This window comes from Capra hircus, chromosome 4 (assembly GCF_001704415.2).
Source record: "Capra hircus breed San Clemente chromosome 4, ASM170441v1, whole genome shotgun sequence".
Lineage (NCBI taxonomy): Eukaryota > Metazoa > Chordata > Mammalia > Artiodactyla > Bovidae > Capra > Capra hircus.
The window spans coordinates 444,872-462,531 of NC_030811.1; the positions used below are offsets into that span (position 1 = coordinate 444,872).

The window sequence follows — 17,660 nt, forward strand, 5'->3', positions numbered from 1 at the left end:
AACACCACCGACATCTGGGGAGACGACAAGTTGAATGATGTTGACGTCCACTGATTCGGTTTACATTCCATCGCTGAAAGTACTAGTTGCTCACCGTGCCTTCTGACCTGTGACTGGCACTTAAACCGAGGCCAGAGACCAATGAGCAGGCGCCGGTCTCGGTCAGCCACAGCCGCTACAAGTTTGGGGACCCACCTGCAAACCCGGGGGTCAGGCTGCTCACTCTGGGAAGACCAGCACATCCATGTGTCCCTGCGAGGGCTCCGACCTCGTCCTCTGCTTTGCCAGCCTGGCTGCTGGAGGCTTGTCCAGTAGCCTCTGGCCTCAGCCCCCAGGAGCTGCTTACAGATGCCTCCTCCACAAGGCTGCTTTGCGGGTGCTGGTCGTCTTCACACGGGGCTCTGAGCTCTCCCCCCTCGGTCTGCAGGGGAGGGACTAGCCTGGCCTGCCCAGGTGTCTCACACCACAGCCTAGGTTTTTCCCCAGGAGTCAGGCACTGTGTCCACACTGGGGGCCACAGGGTCAGCTTCGCACGTTTAGGGTTCCAGTCTCCTGTTGTGTTTGGGAAATAATGGGGGGGGACACGGGAAACAGTCTTCCTGAAGGGCCAGGGTTAAACATCTAGCCGAAGAGATCACTTCTGCAATAAAGAAACAAAGATCATGTTTGGAGTGGACTCATAAACAAATGTCAGTTTTTAGTTACAATAAAACAGAGCAAAAGGATGGAGGAGTGTAGGGTGATCCTCTTTTTCTGCTTCAGCTTTGATTTCAGCGTCTCACTGCCGGACGTGCAGAGGAGAACCTTGGATGTGGCCGTGAAGAACAGCGGCGGCTTCCTGTCCAAAGACAAAGGGCTTCTTGGCAAAGTAGGTTTAAAAAGTTCTGCATTTTGCAAAAACTAAACACTTGACCCGAAGTATGCATTTTAGACTGGATGTATGCACATGGTGACCCACGCCAGCTAAGCTGCTGTGAGGGGTCTGAGGCGGTGTCGATGCGGATCGTCCCCACTGACACTGCGTGCTAACCTGCCAGCAAGGCCGTTTGTTGGCTGCAGGAAGGGCCTCTTGGGTATAATCGACCATAGGTCATGGGTGGATCTTAAGGGTGGAAAAATTGAAAAGCGAGACACCCAAAATGCAAGTTGCCAGAACCCACTTCTATAGGCGTTTTCTAACCAACAGGTGCTGGTTGGTCTGGCATCTGAAGAGCTCGCCAAAGGCTGGACCCAGTGGTGAGTGTCCCCCCGACAGACACGGAGCCCTCGAGTCCGCTCGGGAGCCTGGCCCCCGTGACCGCGTGTCTGCTGTCTTCCTATGTCTCAGGTACGACCTCACAGAAGACGGGACGAGGCCCCCCGTGGTGACGTAGGCCACCGCCAAGAAGCCCCGGCTGCACCTGCCTGCCCTGCACCAACAGCCCCCACACACCCCCAAAGACACACCCACGCTGCCCCGCCCCAACACACCCTCCCCACGCCCCGAAGACACACCCATGCTCTTCTCATAATTTCACGGACTTGGTTACTGGCCCCGTGATGGTTTTATAAAATGTCGGTATTTTAGGCGTATTTGGCCAATATTAGCATTAAGTTTTGTATGTTTAAATTTCCTCTAGTATTTCAGCAGTTGTCACGGTGTGCATAGCATAGCGGCCAGCTGTTGTGTGTGTAAAGCTGTATGTCGGCTGTCTCTCCTAGGAGGCCGATGTATGGACCTGCTTATTATTGCCTTGTTTTGTATATCACTGAGGTGTACTATGCTATATAAATGGACTATTTTTTATGATCTCTACATGCTGGTTTGAAATTCAGAGAAAATGGATCAAGGAAATATATATATTTTTTTCTTCTAAAACTTATTAAATTCTTATTACAAATAATCATTTTTGTCTTTGCAGGAAAAAGTTCTCAGTGACTATTTTGTGGTGTTTCTTTTTAAAAAGAAAAGCTGAAAGATTAGTAAATGCTAGTATATTTCTGCTCGTTATAAATGGTAAAAGAATATATGCAAAATACTTATACTTTCATAAATATAAAGATGTATTATAAGGAGTCAGTTGTACCGCTTATAAGGAAAAATGTTGTATAACTGAGCAATATAAAATATCACAAGAATTGTCATGGTTCACAGTGCACTAATCTGAAATTTCTCACATAAAATAGAATGTCTTAAGTTTATTTTTAGTTGCTTGTTACAACTTATTCATGAAACAGTACAGATACATAATGCTTTCCCTGAAATACATTACTTCAGTGTTAGCGGTTAGTCTGTTGTGGAATTTTCAGTGTTTTCTCAGCTGTAAACGAAAGACTAACTCAGGTTGTCTCTGCAAAGGCTGTGAGACAGGTCGGGGTGAGCAGATAGGACATGATGTGGGAAGCCGCCACCGGCGCAGGCGTGTTGGTGTGACGCGCACGGGGCGGGGCTGGTGCACGTGTGATGCGCACAGGGCGGAGCCGGCGCCTCCACCGCGGGGACCAGGGGTCTTGGCGCTGCGGCCGCAGGCTGTCAGTAACCTCCTACTGGGTTTCCTCACCTCATGCCTTGACTGACCTCAGTATTGGGATGTTGTTGTGCAACTTTTATTTGGGAGTATTTTTTCTTAGATTAGGAAAAGCATGTTTTATATCCATGTATATAAAGGTCCCAAGCCTCTTGGGAAGTGAGATTCCATAGCCTGCGGCAGCTGTGCGTGCCCCAAACAACGGTGCACGTGTGCAGAAAGCTTTAAATATTCGACGCTGCGGGATGCAGATGACTTCCTGAGCCATGAGGACATCCTCCAGCCCTGTGTAAATACCGGGGGAAATGTGGCTCTGAGCTTAGCGACCTCACCGTGCGTCCCGCGTGACTCCTGGACGCTCGCGGGGCCTGACTGCCCAAGTGCCTGTGGACGCTGCCTCTGCTCTGCCTCTCCTGCCCTCGGGGCTCAGCTCTGGCCCGTCACACTCTGACCCCGGGGGGTGGTGGAGCCCGGAGCCTCGCAGCACGTTTCACGCAGCCGTGCAGACCCGGTGCCCTTGCAGCTTCCTGGGCCGTAACGCTTCTCCGAAGCCCCAGCGGAGACCACCTCCTCCGTCAGCGCAGGAGGCGTTGCAGACCTGACGACCGCACAGGAAACACCTAACTCTGGTGTTTTAGCAGCAGGAGAAAAACCGGTCATTACTAAATCCAGTGGCCTGCCGGTGGTTTTAGATTTATTGGAGACTTTTTAAAAATTGGGTTTGTTGTGGGAATTCACTGGCGGTCCAGTGCTAAGAGCTGGATGTTTCACTACCAGGGACCTGGATCTAACCCCTGGTCAGGAACTGAGATCCCACAAGCCGTGAGGTGCCTGCTGCTCCCCCCAAAAATCAGGGTTTTTGAAGGGCTTCTGGCGTAATTTCTGAAAGAAGGGGAACACTCATGGAAATTCAGCACACCTGTGGTTTCTGCCGCAGCCCGGTATTTGGGTCTTGCAGCCTGCACTCCACCTGCTCAGCATGCTCCGGTACATGTTCTACAGGGAGCACTGAAGCAATTGGGCAAAATAAATGCCACCAAAGGGGCAAAACCCAAACAAAGCCAGTTAGCTGCACGATGCCCACCCTTTGTGTAGCCGGTGGGGCCTGCACAGACCCAGCAGCCAGCACCATTCTCTGTAAAGGGAAGAGATGACTCCAAGGCCGGGACTCTGCCTTTGTGGCCAACGGGCCTTCAGAGGAGACCTCTTGTGCCCAGTGGGGCAGCTGAGACTCGGCTTTAGGCCAGACCCTGGGCTCCGTGATCCTGGCGATGGACAGTCAGTTCTCAGAACCTTCGTCACCAGTTCTGACTAACTGCTTCATCTGGGAAAAGGGAACTTCAACTTTTCTACCTTGACCCAAACCAATGGAAGGAAAATTAATGTTGGTTAATTTGAATTGTTACTTTATTGCTTATCCTGTGCCTTAAAGTATGAAGCGTGAGGCATTGCTTCAGGTTAAAACAAAACACGCCTCGCAGCCGAGTTCACAGCCGAGCTCACCACAGTTTATTCCTCGTCAAGGGTCAGCCCTCCTTTGTCAGGAACTGAAGCCAAATGCAAATAGTGGTTGTTTGTACGCGGTTGTTGCTTTAACGCCATTCTAGCTGGACCACCCCCTGCAGATGGAACACAGCAGAGGGGTTTTTTTGTTTTTTTTTTATTGTAAAATGCCCTTTTTGCTCAACTAATTTTACATGACAGTGCATGTATTTATTCAATAAAACTTTTTGTGTTATCTTGCTTGTGATTTATTCTTCCTTTGTCTTTTGAAGTAAAATTTTTAGTGTGGAACCAGGCAGTTTGAAGTGTGTGTAGTATAGTGCTTGTATATGTTATTTGTGAATTCTTTTGTTTTCAAAACTGTATCAGCTCACTGATATTACTCCTTAGTTTCCATCATAACTTGACTCCTCTGCCTCTCTCAGACTCTGAGTTTTGAAAACAGCTCTTCAGAAAGATAATCATGAGTAGAAACAACAAGTCTTTAAAGCCAGAGCTCTGCGAAGTTGTTAAGAGAGTCTGCTCTGAACAGAAGGAGGGAAACCCCCGGAGGCAGTGTCACTGAGTACAGGCTCGCCTGCTCGCCTGGAGGGGCCGGGAAACCCGGGAGATGGCGCGCTGAGGCAAGGGATGCAGAGAGCTGGCGGACCTAGAGGATGGCAGGCTAATGTCTGAAAATAATCACCTGGACCAGGCCTGGATGCCAGGTTCTTTTATGTGTCAGGCATGGTGGGAGGCGAGAAAACAAAATAAAACGACTGCTTAATTTTTGCGAATGGCTCCTAGAGTGGCAAGCCTCGGGCGAGGGGATGTGTTAGATTCATCTTCTTACAGCCGTTTCACACGTGGTGTGAAAAAGAATATTTTCTGCCGTATCAATAAACAAGGATGAGCTAACAAGGGTTAGCAGTCTGTCATTTCCGACCCCAAATGTGAACTTTGAGCAGGTACCACTCCCCACGCAAGAAACTCTGGAATGCCACGGGTCATTCACAGGTGGGGGTGGGGGGCAGGTTACCTCCCAGTGAGCTAAACAAAGTCACATTAGCCCTGTTCCTGGCACAGTTGATGAAAAGTTATCTGTTGAATAAAGGATGTATAAACTGCAGTTCAGTTCAGTTGCTCAGTCGTTTCTGACTCTTTGTGACCCCATGAATCGCAGCACGCCAGGCCTCCCTGTCCATCACCAACTCCCAGAGTCCACCCAAACTCATGTCCATCGAGTCGGTGATGCCATCCAGCCATCTCATCCTCTGTCTTCCCCTTCTGCCTTCAATTTTTCCCAGCATCAGGGTTTTTTCAAATGAGCCAGCTCTCTGCATCAGGTGGCCAAAGTATTGGAGTTTCAGCTTCAAAATCAGTCCTTCCCAAGAACACCTAGGACTGATCTTGCAGTCGAAAGGACTTTCAAGAGTCTTCTCCAACACCACAGCTCAAAAGCATCAATTCTTTGGCGCTCAGCTTTCTTCACAGTCCAACTCACATCCATACATGACCACTGGAAAAACCATAGCCTTGACTAGACGGACCTTTGTTAAACTTGGCAGACCTTAAATAACAATAACATGAATTTGTCCTAACAAGTTTCCATTTAAAGAAAACCAATTGGCAGTTCTTAGTTATGGCTAAAGAGAAAGATACTGATGAACACAGTGAAGAATCCTGTTGAGACAAAAGCCAGTGTATAATTGTCTGAGAAGTAATTGAACCAGGAAGTCTGTTTTTGTCTTAATCTGGAAACCCTGGGCAATACAACAAGGACAGAAGCAGGTTATAAATTTTGTCTTGGGAAAGAAGGTCATTTTCAAATACGAGATTGTCAACGTGAAAAACCTAAGCAATCGTATGGAAACTCTTGAACAAGTATTTCATAAAGGACCAGGTATAAAAACAAATTTATATGTCTTATCCAATAATAGCTATTAGAAAACAAAATGGAAGACATCCTACAGCAGGCCTGGCGCCACACTGGCAGTGAGACCTGCGGCCGACGAGGAGCGGCCGCGGCTGGGCTCCGCTCCCCGGAACCCGCCCCGGAGCAGTGCTGCTCTGGGTCCGGGGGACACCGTGTCCAAAACGGTGGTTCTCTCACGCTGCAGCTCCCTGGGGTGGTGAGGCCAGATGGGACCAACAGGAGACTGACCAAAAAATCTTAAAGGAAAACCTGGGAAATAGATGTCAAAGAGGGCTTGGGAAACCTTTCGTCTAGGAAGGTGTGCTCGTGCGCAGGCGCGTGAGACTTGGCCCGTCGCCTGCAGCTGTGCTGAGGCTCTGTCGGCGGGGGTGAGGGCCGAGCAGGACCACGTGATGGGGCACTGAAAACACCCCCCCCCCCAGCTCTCCCCAAGTACCAGGAAAGGGACAGTCGCTCAGTCGTGCCTCTGCGACCCCACGGACTACACAGTCCATGGAATTGTCCAGGCCAGAACACTGCAGTGGGCAGCCGTTCCCTTCTCCAGGGGATCTTCCCAAGGCAGGGATCAGACCCTGCCCGCATTGCAGGCGGATTCTTCACCAGCTGAGCTTTCAGGGAAGCCCAAGAATACTGGGAGAGGAGCCCAAAGTATTAAAGAAACCTCTGACTGGTCACTAGCTGACCAAATTGGCTGAGTGGACACTTCAGAGGCAGCATGTGAACAAGAACATGCCTTCTAGACAATTTATCCAAGAAGCTACTAAGTGAAAAATATCTGAGTTGAGGCAAGTATGCTCAAAGGAAACTATCCAAAGAATTCACAGAAAGTAGAGTGATTTTCAGGGAAAGAGAAATGATCAGAAGAATGAAAGAAGAACTCTGGAGTGGAAACCACAGTACACGAGATGTAAATGTCCCTGACGTTCAGCGATAGGCTGGAGCTGACGGAAGAGTCAGAAGCTGGAGGCCGAGTCACAGACGTCTCCTCTCCCGTGAGCACAGCGAGCAGGACGGGCGCGGACCAGGCGGCTCGCGAAGCCCCGGAGGGGAGGGGCAGCGGGACCCGGAAGCACAATGCGCCAGGTGACCGGAAACGTCCCGCCGCAGGCGCGGCTCAGCGGTGAGGAGGGCAGGCAGGCTCGGGCGCCTTCCACCAGCGCGCGGTGAGGTCCCGCCAGTGGCTTCCGCGCAGCGCCTGAGGCCGGGACGCGGGAGACCGTGCCCAGCGCTGGAAGAGCCCATCTCCAGCAGGACTCCCACGGCAGGAAGGGCGGCGTGTCCCCGTTCTCTCCTCACCGCTCCACCTGCCCTGCAAGGGCCGGCGAGGACGGGCGTCTGCTTCCGGCCGTCCCCGTGGGAGTCGGTCATCTGCTTCTACCGGGAGTGGCCGGGCCGAGAGCGGAGCCCCAGTCAGAGCGGCCCGCGCGGCCCCGCACGCGGCTCGGCCTCGGCTGAGCGGACCCAGGGGGCCGGAGCGGCTGCTGCCGTGCCTGGCGAGCGAGCGGGACGCAGGGGCCGTGTCGCGGGGTCCGTGGGAAGGCGCCTGGCGTACGCGGGTTGGGGGCAGCCTCCGCGGCCTCAGCTCTGCGCCGGCTGCAGGCCCCCGCGCAGCGGCCCCACGGGCGCCATCTGCTGCCCGCGGCCTGCCTAGGCCTGTGGGCCGGGGCCTCCGAGGGCCGCTCCCCGCGGCACAAGCAGGGCCAGTTTGTAAATACTGTTTTCATTCATCGCGGCGTAAGATACAGATATGTGCAGAAGCCCTAATCTTTCTGCCCTGAACTTTCCCAAACTGGCTGCCGTGTGCCCCACAGTGGTGACCAAGAGCATCCAGGTGCCCCCCCCCCCGGACCCAGATGCCCTTCAGTGCCCACCCCCCCAACCCAGGTGCCCTTCAGGATGCCTGGCCTGGCCCACGAGACTTCCACCAGGTCCCTGCACACCCTGGGCCGTATGCCCACCCCGGGCGGTGCCTGCCTTCTGAGGCCTGGAGGGTTCTACTTGAAGTAACTGCAGACGAGGGCCCGGGGGCCAGGCCAGGCAGCACCATGGCAACCCCAGGAGGGTTTCCTGTGCCAGCCAGGAGGGCCCGGTCACGGGCTACGCATCCCTGCACTCAGGCTCCAGGCTGGTTCCTGTCCCCAGTCCCAAACGGGACAGTCGCACACAAGACACATCCTTTACTAGAAGCTTCTCTAGAATCCGACAGTGTGGGGAAGGCTGGTCCTCAGGTGCTGGGTCATTTCACTGCTACCAACTGCAGGGCTGGATTTGTCCCCAAGGTGAAAGGCAAGCTGTTCATGGCAGCTTTCTAAATTAGTAAAAGTGTAAAGGGGCAACCCTCTGTTCTGTGTGCAAGCCCACCCCCGTGGGATGGGGACGGGTTTCCTATTGTCCGGCTTTGCTTTCATTTTCACGCTGATATTTCATATCAAATAACCTAAGATTCCCTTTCACTTGTCTGCAGGTTTGCAAGCTGCTTCAGCTTGGGAGGCTGAGCTCTTTATTGGTGAACACGTTCAGTTCAGTCGCTCAGTCGTATCCGACTCTTTGCGATCCCATGAATCGCAGCACGCCAGGCCTCACTGTCCATCACCAACTCCCAGAGTTCACTCAAACTCATGTCCATCGAGTCCGTGATGCCATCCAGCCATCTCATCCTCGGTCGTCCCCTTCTCCTCCTGCCCGCAATCCCTCCTAGCATCAGTCTTTTCCAATGAGTCAACTCTTCGCATAAGGTGGCCAAAGTACTGGAGTTTCAGCTACAAAATCAGTCCTTCCCATGAACACCCAGGGCTGATCTCCTTCAGAATGGACTGGTTGGATCTCCTTGCAATCCAAGGGACTCTCAAGAGTCTTCTCCAACACCACAGTTCAAAAGCATCAATTCTTCAGTTCTCAGCTTTCTTCACAGACCAACTCTCACATCCATACATGACCACAGGAAAAACCATAGCCTTGACTAGACGGACCTTAGTCAGCAAAGTAATGTCTCTGCTTTTGAATATGCTATCTAGGTTGGTCATAACTTTTCTTCCAAGGAGTAAGCGTCTTTTAATTTCATGGCTGCAGTCACCATCTGCAGTGATTTTGGAGCCCCCAAAAATAAAGTCTGACACTGTTTCCACTGTTGCCCCATCTGTTTCCCATAGATGGGTCCCAAATGATGGGACCAGATGCCATGATCTTAGTTTTCTGAATGCTGAGCTTCAAGCCAACTTTTTCACTCTCCTCTTTCACTTTCATCAAGAGGCTTTTTAGTTCCTCTTCACTTTCTGCCATAAGGGTAGTGGCATCTGCATATCTGAGGTTATTGATATTTCTCCCAGCAATCTTGATTCCAGCTTGTGCTTCTTCCAGCCCAGCATTTCTCATGATGTACTCTGCACATAAGTTAAATAAGCAGGGTGACAATATACAGCCTTGACATACTCCTTTTCCTATTTGGAACCAGACTGTTGTTCCATGACCAGTTCTAACTGTTGCTTCCTGACCTGCATATAGGTTTCTCAAGAGGGAGGTCAGGTGGTCTGGTATTCCCATCTGTTTCAGAATTTTCCACAGTTTCTTGTGATCCTCACAGTCAAAGGCTTTGGCATAGTCAAACACGTTAGCATAACTTAAATGAAACATAACACCAAGAGCTTCTTAGATCATTTTTTATGAACAGTTTTTCCAAAACCTTGCCCGGATTGTCCCTCATGCCCTTCCAAGTGTGTGAATGCCCCCAACACGAGGAGCCAGGTCTATCTGTTCTTTAAGAGTGCAGAAAATGGCTTTGGGGAAATTTGGGTGTATACACGGTACCCTTCTTTGAAAGTGTAAACCTCTGAAATACCATGTTGACTTCTCCCAAATGTAAAAGGCCAGCTGCTTATGGTGCTGCCCATCGCGTGGCAGCATTCACAGCCCACTGCGCACAAGACAGCGTGCGGGGCCGTGAGGAGCGGCCTGTCTTCAGGGGCCAGATGTGCACGTGTGCCTGGGCGTGCATGCACGAGGACGCGGGAGTTGCCAGTGCACGCACGAGTGGACACGTGTGTGCTGTGTGCTTGTTGACTGTGCACACGCCTGCCTTGCGTGCTTACACGTGTGTGCATGCAAGTATGTGGGTATGTGCTTGTGTTGCATGTGTGTGTGGTGTGTGCATGTGTGTGCACTTTGTGTGCGCGTGTATAAGTATGCGTGAGCATGTTTGGCTCTTCCGAGATGTTCTTCTCAAACCCAGGGTTTCAGTCTGGATCTCCTTGAGAGCAGAGCCTAAGGCAAGGCCCGTGTGCGTGTGGTTGTTTGGTAACGTGGGGCTGAGAGCGAGACTTCCCTTCTCTGGTCTCTGAAAAGATAAGTTTGCATGAGAGAGTGATCACCTGTTTCTTAACACTTTGGTGAAATTTGCCTATAAAAACTTCTGAGCCGCCTTTCAGGAAGAATTGGATTACCATTTTAACATTTGGTATTAGTTTATTTTCAATTTCTCATCAAATCAGTTTTTCAGACTATCTACCTCATGCTTTCCAATTTTTTGGAAAATGATTTCTTATCAATCTATTATATTTGTAGTTGCAGCTCCTTTTAATTTCGTAACACTGTTTCTGTGTACCTTCTACTTTTTTCTTGATTAGAATTGTGAGAAATCCATTTATCTTATTAGTTTTGTGAAGAAGAAAGAAAGAAAATGAAAGTGTTAATCGCTCAGTTGTGTCTGACTCTTTGCAACCCCATGGACTGTAGCCTATCCAGGCTCCTCGGTTCTTGGGATTCTCCAGGCAAGGATACTGGAGTGGGCAGCGTTCCTTTCTCCAGGGGGTCTTACTGACCCAGGGATCGAGCCTGGGTCTCCTGCATTACAGATGGATTCTTTACCACCTGCGCCGCCCGGGAAGCAGATTCGTTTTGTAAAGATATTATTTTATTATGTCAATTGTTTTCTTTATATTAAATTCTGCTCTTGCCTCCCTTCTGTCTACCTTGGTTTACAGAGTTGAACATCAAACTTATTTTCCATCCTTCTTTTAAGACAGTTGAATTCATCTAATGCTAGAAGTTTCCCCTACACACTGCTCTGCTTCCCCTCCGCTTTGGCTAAGCGCGTGCTTTCATCTAGACCTAGATGTGTGATAACTTCCATTGAGAGTTACTCTTCATTCCCAGAGTTACACAGAAGATCTTTTAGCTTTCCAAACATGCTCCCCCACCTTCTGGTGCTGGCTATGGATTTGATTGCACTGATGTCAGAGAAGACCCTTGTCATGAATCGCTGCCTTGCCACGGGAAAGGGGCTCGGGTGACTCAGTGAAGCTACGAGCCAGGCCGTGCAGGGCCACCCAGGACGGATGGGTCGTGGCGAAGAGTGCTCACAGAAACGTGCTCCACTGGAGGAGGGGATGGCAGACCACTTCAGTGTTCTTGCCTCAAGAACCCCGTGAACAGTGTGAAAAGACAAAAAGACGTCACACTGGAAGATAAGCCCCTCAGGCTGGCAGCTGTCCAATATGCTACCGAGGGAGAGTGGGAGACATTTGCTAACAGCTCCAGAAAGAACGAAGAGGCTGGGCCAAATCGGAAATGATGCCCAACTGTGGATGTGTCTGTGGTGAAAGCACAGTCCAGTGCTGTAAAGAACAACATCGCACAGGAACCTGGAATGGTAAGTCCATCAATCAAGGTAAATAGGACATAGTCAAGCAGAAGATGGCAAGAGTGAATGAACATCGACATCTTAGGAATCAGTGAACTAAGATAGGCAGGAATGGGCAATTTTAATTGGGATGACCCTCATAACTACTGCTATGGGCAATGATCCTTAGAAGAAATGAAGCAGCCTTCATAGTCAACAGACGAGTCTGAAATTCAGTACTTGGCCGCAGTCCCCAAAATGACAGAACGATCTTGGTTCATTTCCAATGCAAACCATTCAGCATCACAGAAATTCAAGTCTATGCCCCAACCACTGATATTGAAGAAGCTGAAGTTGACCAGTTCTATGAAGATCTGTAAGACCTTCTAGAACTGACACCGAAAAAAGATGTCCTTTTCATCACAGGGGACTGGAATGCAAAAGAAGGAAGTCAGGAGATACCGGAAACAACAGACACGTTTGGCCTCGGAATACAAAATACAGCAGGGCAGAGGCTAACAGTTTTGTCAAGAGAACACACCAGTCATGGCGAACACCCATTTCCGATGACACAAGAGATGACTCTACACATGGACATCACCAGATGGTCAATACCCAAATCAGACTGATTATATACTTTGCAGTCAATGATGGAGAAACTCTATATAGTCAGCAGAAATAAGACCTGGAGCTGACTGACACAGATTATCAGCTCCTTATTGCAAAATTCAAGCTTAAATTGAAGGAAGTGGGGAAAATCCCTAGACCATTCACATATGACCTAAAGCAAATCCCTTATGATTATACAGTGGAGGTAACAAATATTTTCAAGGGATTAGATCTGGTAGACAGAGTGCCTGAAGAACTATGGACAGAGGTTCGTAACATTGTACAGGGCGTGGTGACCAAAGCCATCCCAAAGGAAAACAAATGCAAGAAGGCAGAGTGGTTGTCTGAGGAGGCCTTACAAATAGCCGAGGAAGGAAGAGAAGCGAAAGGCAAAGGAGAAAAGGAAAGATATACCCATCTAAATGCAGAGTTCCAAAGAATAGCAAGGAGAGATAAGAAGGCCTTCTTAAGTGAACAATGCAAAGAAATAGAAGAAAACAATAGAATGGGAAAAACTAGAGATCTCTCCAAGAAAATTGGAGATATCAAGGGAACATTTCATGCAAGGATGGGCACGATAAAGAAAGAAACAGTAGGGACATAACAGAAGTAGAAGAGATTAAGAAAAGATGGCAAGAATACACAGAAGAACTGTACGAAAAAGGTCTCAATGACCCAGATAACCACGATGGTGTGGTCACTCCTAGAGCCAGACAGCCTGGAGTGTGAAGTCAAGTGGCCCTTAGGAAGCATCACTATGAACAAAGCTAGTGGAGGTGATGAAGTTCCAGCCGAGCTATTTAAATTCCTAAAAGATGATGCTGTGAAAGTGCTGCACTCAATATGCCAGCAAATTTGGAAAAGTCAGCAGTGGTCACAGGAGTGGAAAAGGTCAGTTTTCATTCCAGTCCCAAAGAAAAGCAATGCCAAAGGATGCTCAGACTACTGGACAACTGCACTCATCTCACACACTAGGAAGGTAATGCTCCAAATCCTTCAAGTCAGATTTCAACAGTAGGTGAGCCAAGAACTTTCAGATGTATTAGCTAGATTTAGAAAAGACAGGGGAACCAAGGATCAAATTGCCAACATTTGTTAGATTTTAGAGAAAGCAAAGGAATTTCAGAAATACGTCTACTTCTGCTTCATTGACTGCACGAAAGCCTTTGACTGTGTGGATCACAACAAACTGTGGAAAATTCTTGAAGAGATGGGAATACCAGACCACCTGACCTGCCTCCCGAGAAACCTATATGCAGGTTGACAAGCAACAGTTAGAATCTTACATGAAACACCTGATTGGTTCAAAATTTGGAAAGAAGTACAACAAGGCTGTATATTGTCACCCTTTTTACTGAACTTATATGTAGATAGCATGGTGGGAAATGCCAGACTGGCTGAATCACGAGCTGGAGTTAAGATTGCCAGGAGAAATATCAACAGTCTCAGGTATGCAGATGTTACCATTCTAATGGTAGAAAGTGAAGAGGAGCTGAAGAGGGTCTTGATGAGGGTGAAAAGGAGAGTGAAAAAGCTGGCTTGAAACTCAGCATTCAGAAAGGTAAGATCATGGCATCTGGTCCCATCACTTCAAGGCCAATAGGAGGGGAAAAAAGTGGAAACAGTGGCAGATTTTATTTCTTGGGCTCCAGAGTTCCTGCAAATGGTGTCTGCAGCCATGAAATTAAAAGATTCTTGCTCCTTGGAAGAAAAGCTATGACAAACCTGGACAGCATATTAAAAAGCAGAGACATTACTTTGCCAACAGAGGTCCATCTAGTCAAGGCTATGGTTTTCCAGTGGTCATGGATGGATGTGAGAGTTGGACTGTGAAGAAAGCTGAGCACTGAAGAACTGATGCTTTTGAACTGTGGTGTTGGAGAAGACTCTTGAGAGTCCCTTGGACTGCAAGGAGATCCAACTAGTCCATTCTAAAGGAGATCGGTCCTGGGTGTTCATGAAGGACTGATGCTGAAGCTGAAACTCCAATCGTTTGGCCACCTGATGCAGAGAGCTGACTCATTGGAAAAGACCCTGATGCTGGGAAAGATTGAAGGCAGGAGGAGAAGGGGACAACAGAGGATGAGATGGTTGGATGGCATCACTGACTCAATGGACATAAATCTGAGCAAACTCCGGGAGATGGTGGAGGACGTGCTGTGCTGCAGTCCATGGGTCACAAACGGACTCGGCTTGGTGACCAAACAACAACATAGATGTCTCTACAATGCTGATTCTTCGGGGGGAGTTGAGCTTGTACCCCATCCTCGTCTTTGCCTCCTGGCCCCTGGCCTAGAGCAGATCCTAAAGGAGAATCTGAGACCCACTCCTTGAGAGCTGGGATCTTGAGACAGCAGCTCCTGTGACCAACTGAGAGGGGCCTTGGCGCGGCTGCTGCTCAGGCTCTGGGTCCGGGGCTCCTGCACCAGAAGCACCAGTTTTTGAACCTTTCAGCCTCTTTTGCTGGGCAGCTGGGTCTGCCCGGCTCTTGGCTGCAGGCAGAGAGCCCAGACCTGGCATCGGCCCTCCGTGGGGCACGCCCAGCGCACTTGATGGCAAATAGAAGGGGAAGAAAGTGCAAAGAGTGACGGTTTTATTTTCTTGGACTCCAAAACGGCTGTGGACAGTAACTGCAGCCATGAAATTAAGACGCTTGCTCCTTGGAAGGTAAGCTATGACCAACCTAGACAGCATATGAAGAAGGAGGACCCACACTCGGGCTGTAGCTGCCTGTCCGTGACCTGCACACCCGTGGCCCCAGGACCTCATTCTGCATTCCTGCTCCAATTTTGCTCCACGGGTGCAGCGATGCATTTTCTGTTTTCTCCATTTATATCCTGACTCCTGCAGCTGCTGGGGCAGAAGAAGTGAGCAGAGCACCGAAGTGAGCAGTCAGGTCTCCCTGACCCAGAGTCCTCACGTCTCTGTCATCCTGAGACAGCCGGGCTGCTGCTGACGGACACCTCCTCACCGTCAGGAGCCGTGGTCCACCAGGTGGCGCTGTGGTCAGGGCGATACCTTGCGGCTTTTGAAGGTTCAGGAAGGAGCCGTTTCATTCATTTCTGCATGTGTTTTAGAGCCGAAGGAGCCACTAATTGTGACAGCTCTGCCTTCCACTTTCCAAGTGAGGAGACAAGCTCTCAAAGAAAACGATTTGCCCAAGATCTTGTTAACTGCAAAACCAGGTCCATCCCACCAGCATGCTATACAGGCGTCTCAGGACGGCAAACTTGCCTAACAAGGAATCTCCTTCTAAAGCCGAGATACTGCCAAATCTAAATACAAGATACTTACAATGAAGTCATTCTTATGAGATTAGATGAGTTGGTGGTCAGTTACTATTTTACTAAACTATCTCAATATCACAAAAACCTTTAGGCCATCTCTTGAATTTAATTATTCAGTAACAGCCAATTATTATAGTTTCCTTACTCTTTCACGAATGGATTTATAGGAAAATACCCACTACATGTAAGATAAAGTTTATGGTGTAAAGTGATTTAACACGATAGACAGTTGATGTTAATTTAGACAAGGCAAGGCTAACCTCTGAGCTGTGTGCTGTAGGTGCTCAACATGAATGTTCCTGGGAAAGGTTGTGAAAGGCAAGCCTCACTTTCCCACGCACAGAACAGTGTTGGGGGCTCTGCTCCTCACTAGGAGGTCCAGACCACATATTTCGTCGACACTGCTGGCCATGTGCGGAGAAGGCAATGGCACCCCACTCCAGTACTCTTGCCTGGAAAATCCCATGGATGGAGGAGCCTGGAGGGCTGCAGTCCAGGGGGTCGCTAAGAGTCGGACACGACTGAGCGACTTCACTTTCACTTTTCACTTTCATGCATTGGAGAAGGAAATGGCAACCCACTCCAGTGTTCTTGCCTGGAGAGTCCCAGGGATGGGGGAGCCCGGTGGGCTGCCGTCTCTGGGGTCGCACAGAGTCGGACACGACTGAAGCGACTTAGCAGCAGCAGCAGCAGCAGCTGGCCAAGTGTGAATGGCAGCAGGAAGGAGTCCCTGCAGGGACAGCTGTGCACAGGGGCCCCTTTCCTACGTCCTGGGAACCGCCATCTGCTCTGTCTGCTGCCCCGTGCAAGGAGCAGACACGAAAGGCTGCATTGCATTGAAATGCTCAGAGCAGACAGATCCACAGTGGTGCTGTGCCAACTCCCGTTCCCGTCTTCCCAACAGGCTCCCCTGGGACCATGCGCACACAGGGCCCCCAAGAGACCCGCTCCCACCTCCAGAGAGCTTGGCCAGGTCAGTCCGAGGAGGCCCAGGCTGGGCCGTAAGGACTCCCGGGTGATCCTGGTGCGTCTCGAGGTGAGAGCGCCTGTTGCTGAGTGCGGCCGCCTTCCGAAAGCTTCCTGCACATCCCGCGGCCCGTGAGCACTGCCCAGGAGTGTGGGCCTGGGAGAGGTTTCCATAGCAGCTCTGCTTTCCCACTCCACTAACTCGGATTCGAATCCTCAGCTAGGTACGTCTGTGTTGGTACTCAGCCTGCTGAGATTTGTTTATCACAGCTTTATTAACATTTAATTCATACACTATAAAATTTACCCTTCTAAAGTATGCAATTCACAAGGCTGTGAACACATTACAGCCAACTCCAGATGGTTTTCATCACATGAAAGGCACCCTGCACCCATCAGCAGTCATTGTCAGCCTCTGCCATCTCCTAAGCTACCTTTGCCTGTGGGTCTGTCTGCTGCGGACATTCCCTACGAGTGGAATCACACACGGTGTGTCTTCTGCGTCTGCTTCTTTCACTGGGCATCGTGTCTTCGGGCTCATCGACATTATAGCATGAGTTAGAGCCCCGTTCCCTCTAAGGCTGAAGAGTACGCCACCGTAGGGGTGGGCTCACCTTGGGTGCCCATTTGTCTGTTGGTGGACATTGGGGTATGTCCAGTTTCATTGTGCTGGTGCTCTTTGAGAGGACGGTGATCATGACAGGGGTTGGAAGTCTGGCTCGGAAAGATTCAGACGGGGGCAGCGCCCCGCAGGTGATGCTCACATGCGGTGGGCTCAGCACTATAGGTTCTATGCTTGTGCCACTCAAATTCCCTGTTTCCCCATCTTTTCCGACTTCGCTGGTGGCTCAGACAGTGAAGTGTCTGCCTGCAATGCGAGAGGCCCAAGTTCAGTCCCTCGGTTGGGAAGATCTCCTGGAGAAGGAAATGGCAACGTACTCCAGTACTCTCTCCTGGATAGTCCCATGGACGGAGGAACCTGGTAGGCCATAGTCCATGGGGTGGCAAAAAGTTGGACACGACTGAGCGACTTCACTTTCACTTTTCCATCTTTTCTGCCAGCAACTTCTGCCCATTAGGATCGCCTGGGGATTCTGACTCTGGTTGAACACATGAGCGCTCGCTGGCCTCCCTCCCATGGTCTGAAGTCATTGGTCTGCACAGGTGTAGGCTCATGTTCTCATTAGCAGCTCAGGAAGTTCTAACCGGCAGCATGACTAGCGGTGGTTTGCTCTGGGCACATATCGCACACTCCTCGG

General features: G+C 50.1%; 1 protein-coding gene across 1 annotated transcript in view; it reads left to right on the forward strand.

The window, feature by feature from the left end:
* Nucleotides 1-4,250, forward strand: part of ESYT2 (extended synaptotagmin 2) — an 82,689-nt gene extending 78,439 nt beyond the window's left edge. The window contains exons 21-23 of the mRNA XM_018046633.1: nucleotides 763-868; nucleotides 1,187-1,236; nucleotides 1,328-4,250. Coding sequence (XP_017902122.1) covers nucleotides 763-868; nucleotides 1,187-1,236; nucleotides 1,328-1,373 — 202 coding nt within the window. The 3' untranslated portion in view covers nucleotides 1,374-4,250. The remainder of the gene's footprint in view (nucleotides 1-762; nucleotides 869-1,186; nucleotides 1,237-1,327) is intronic.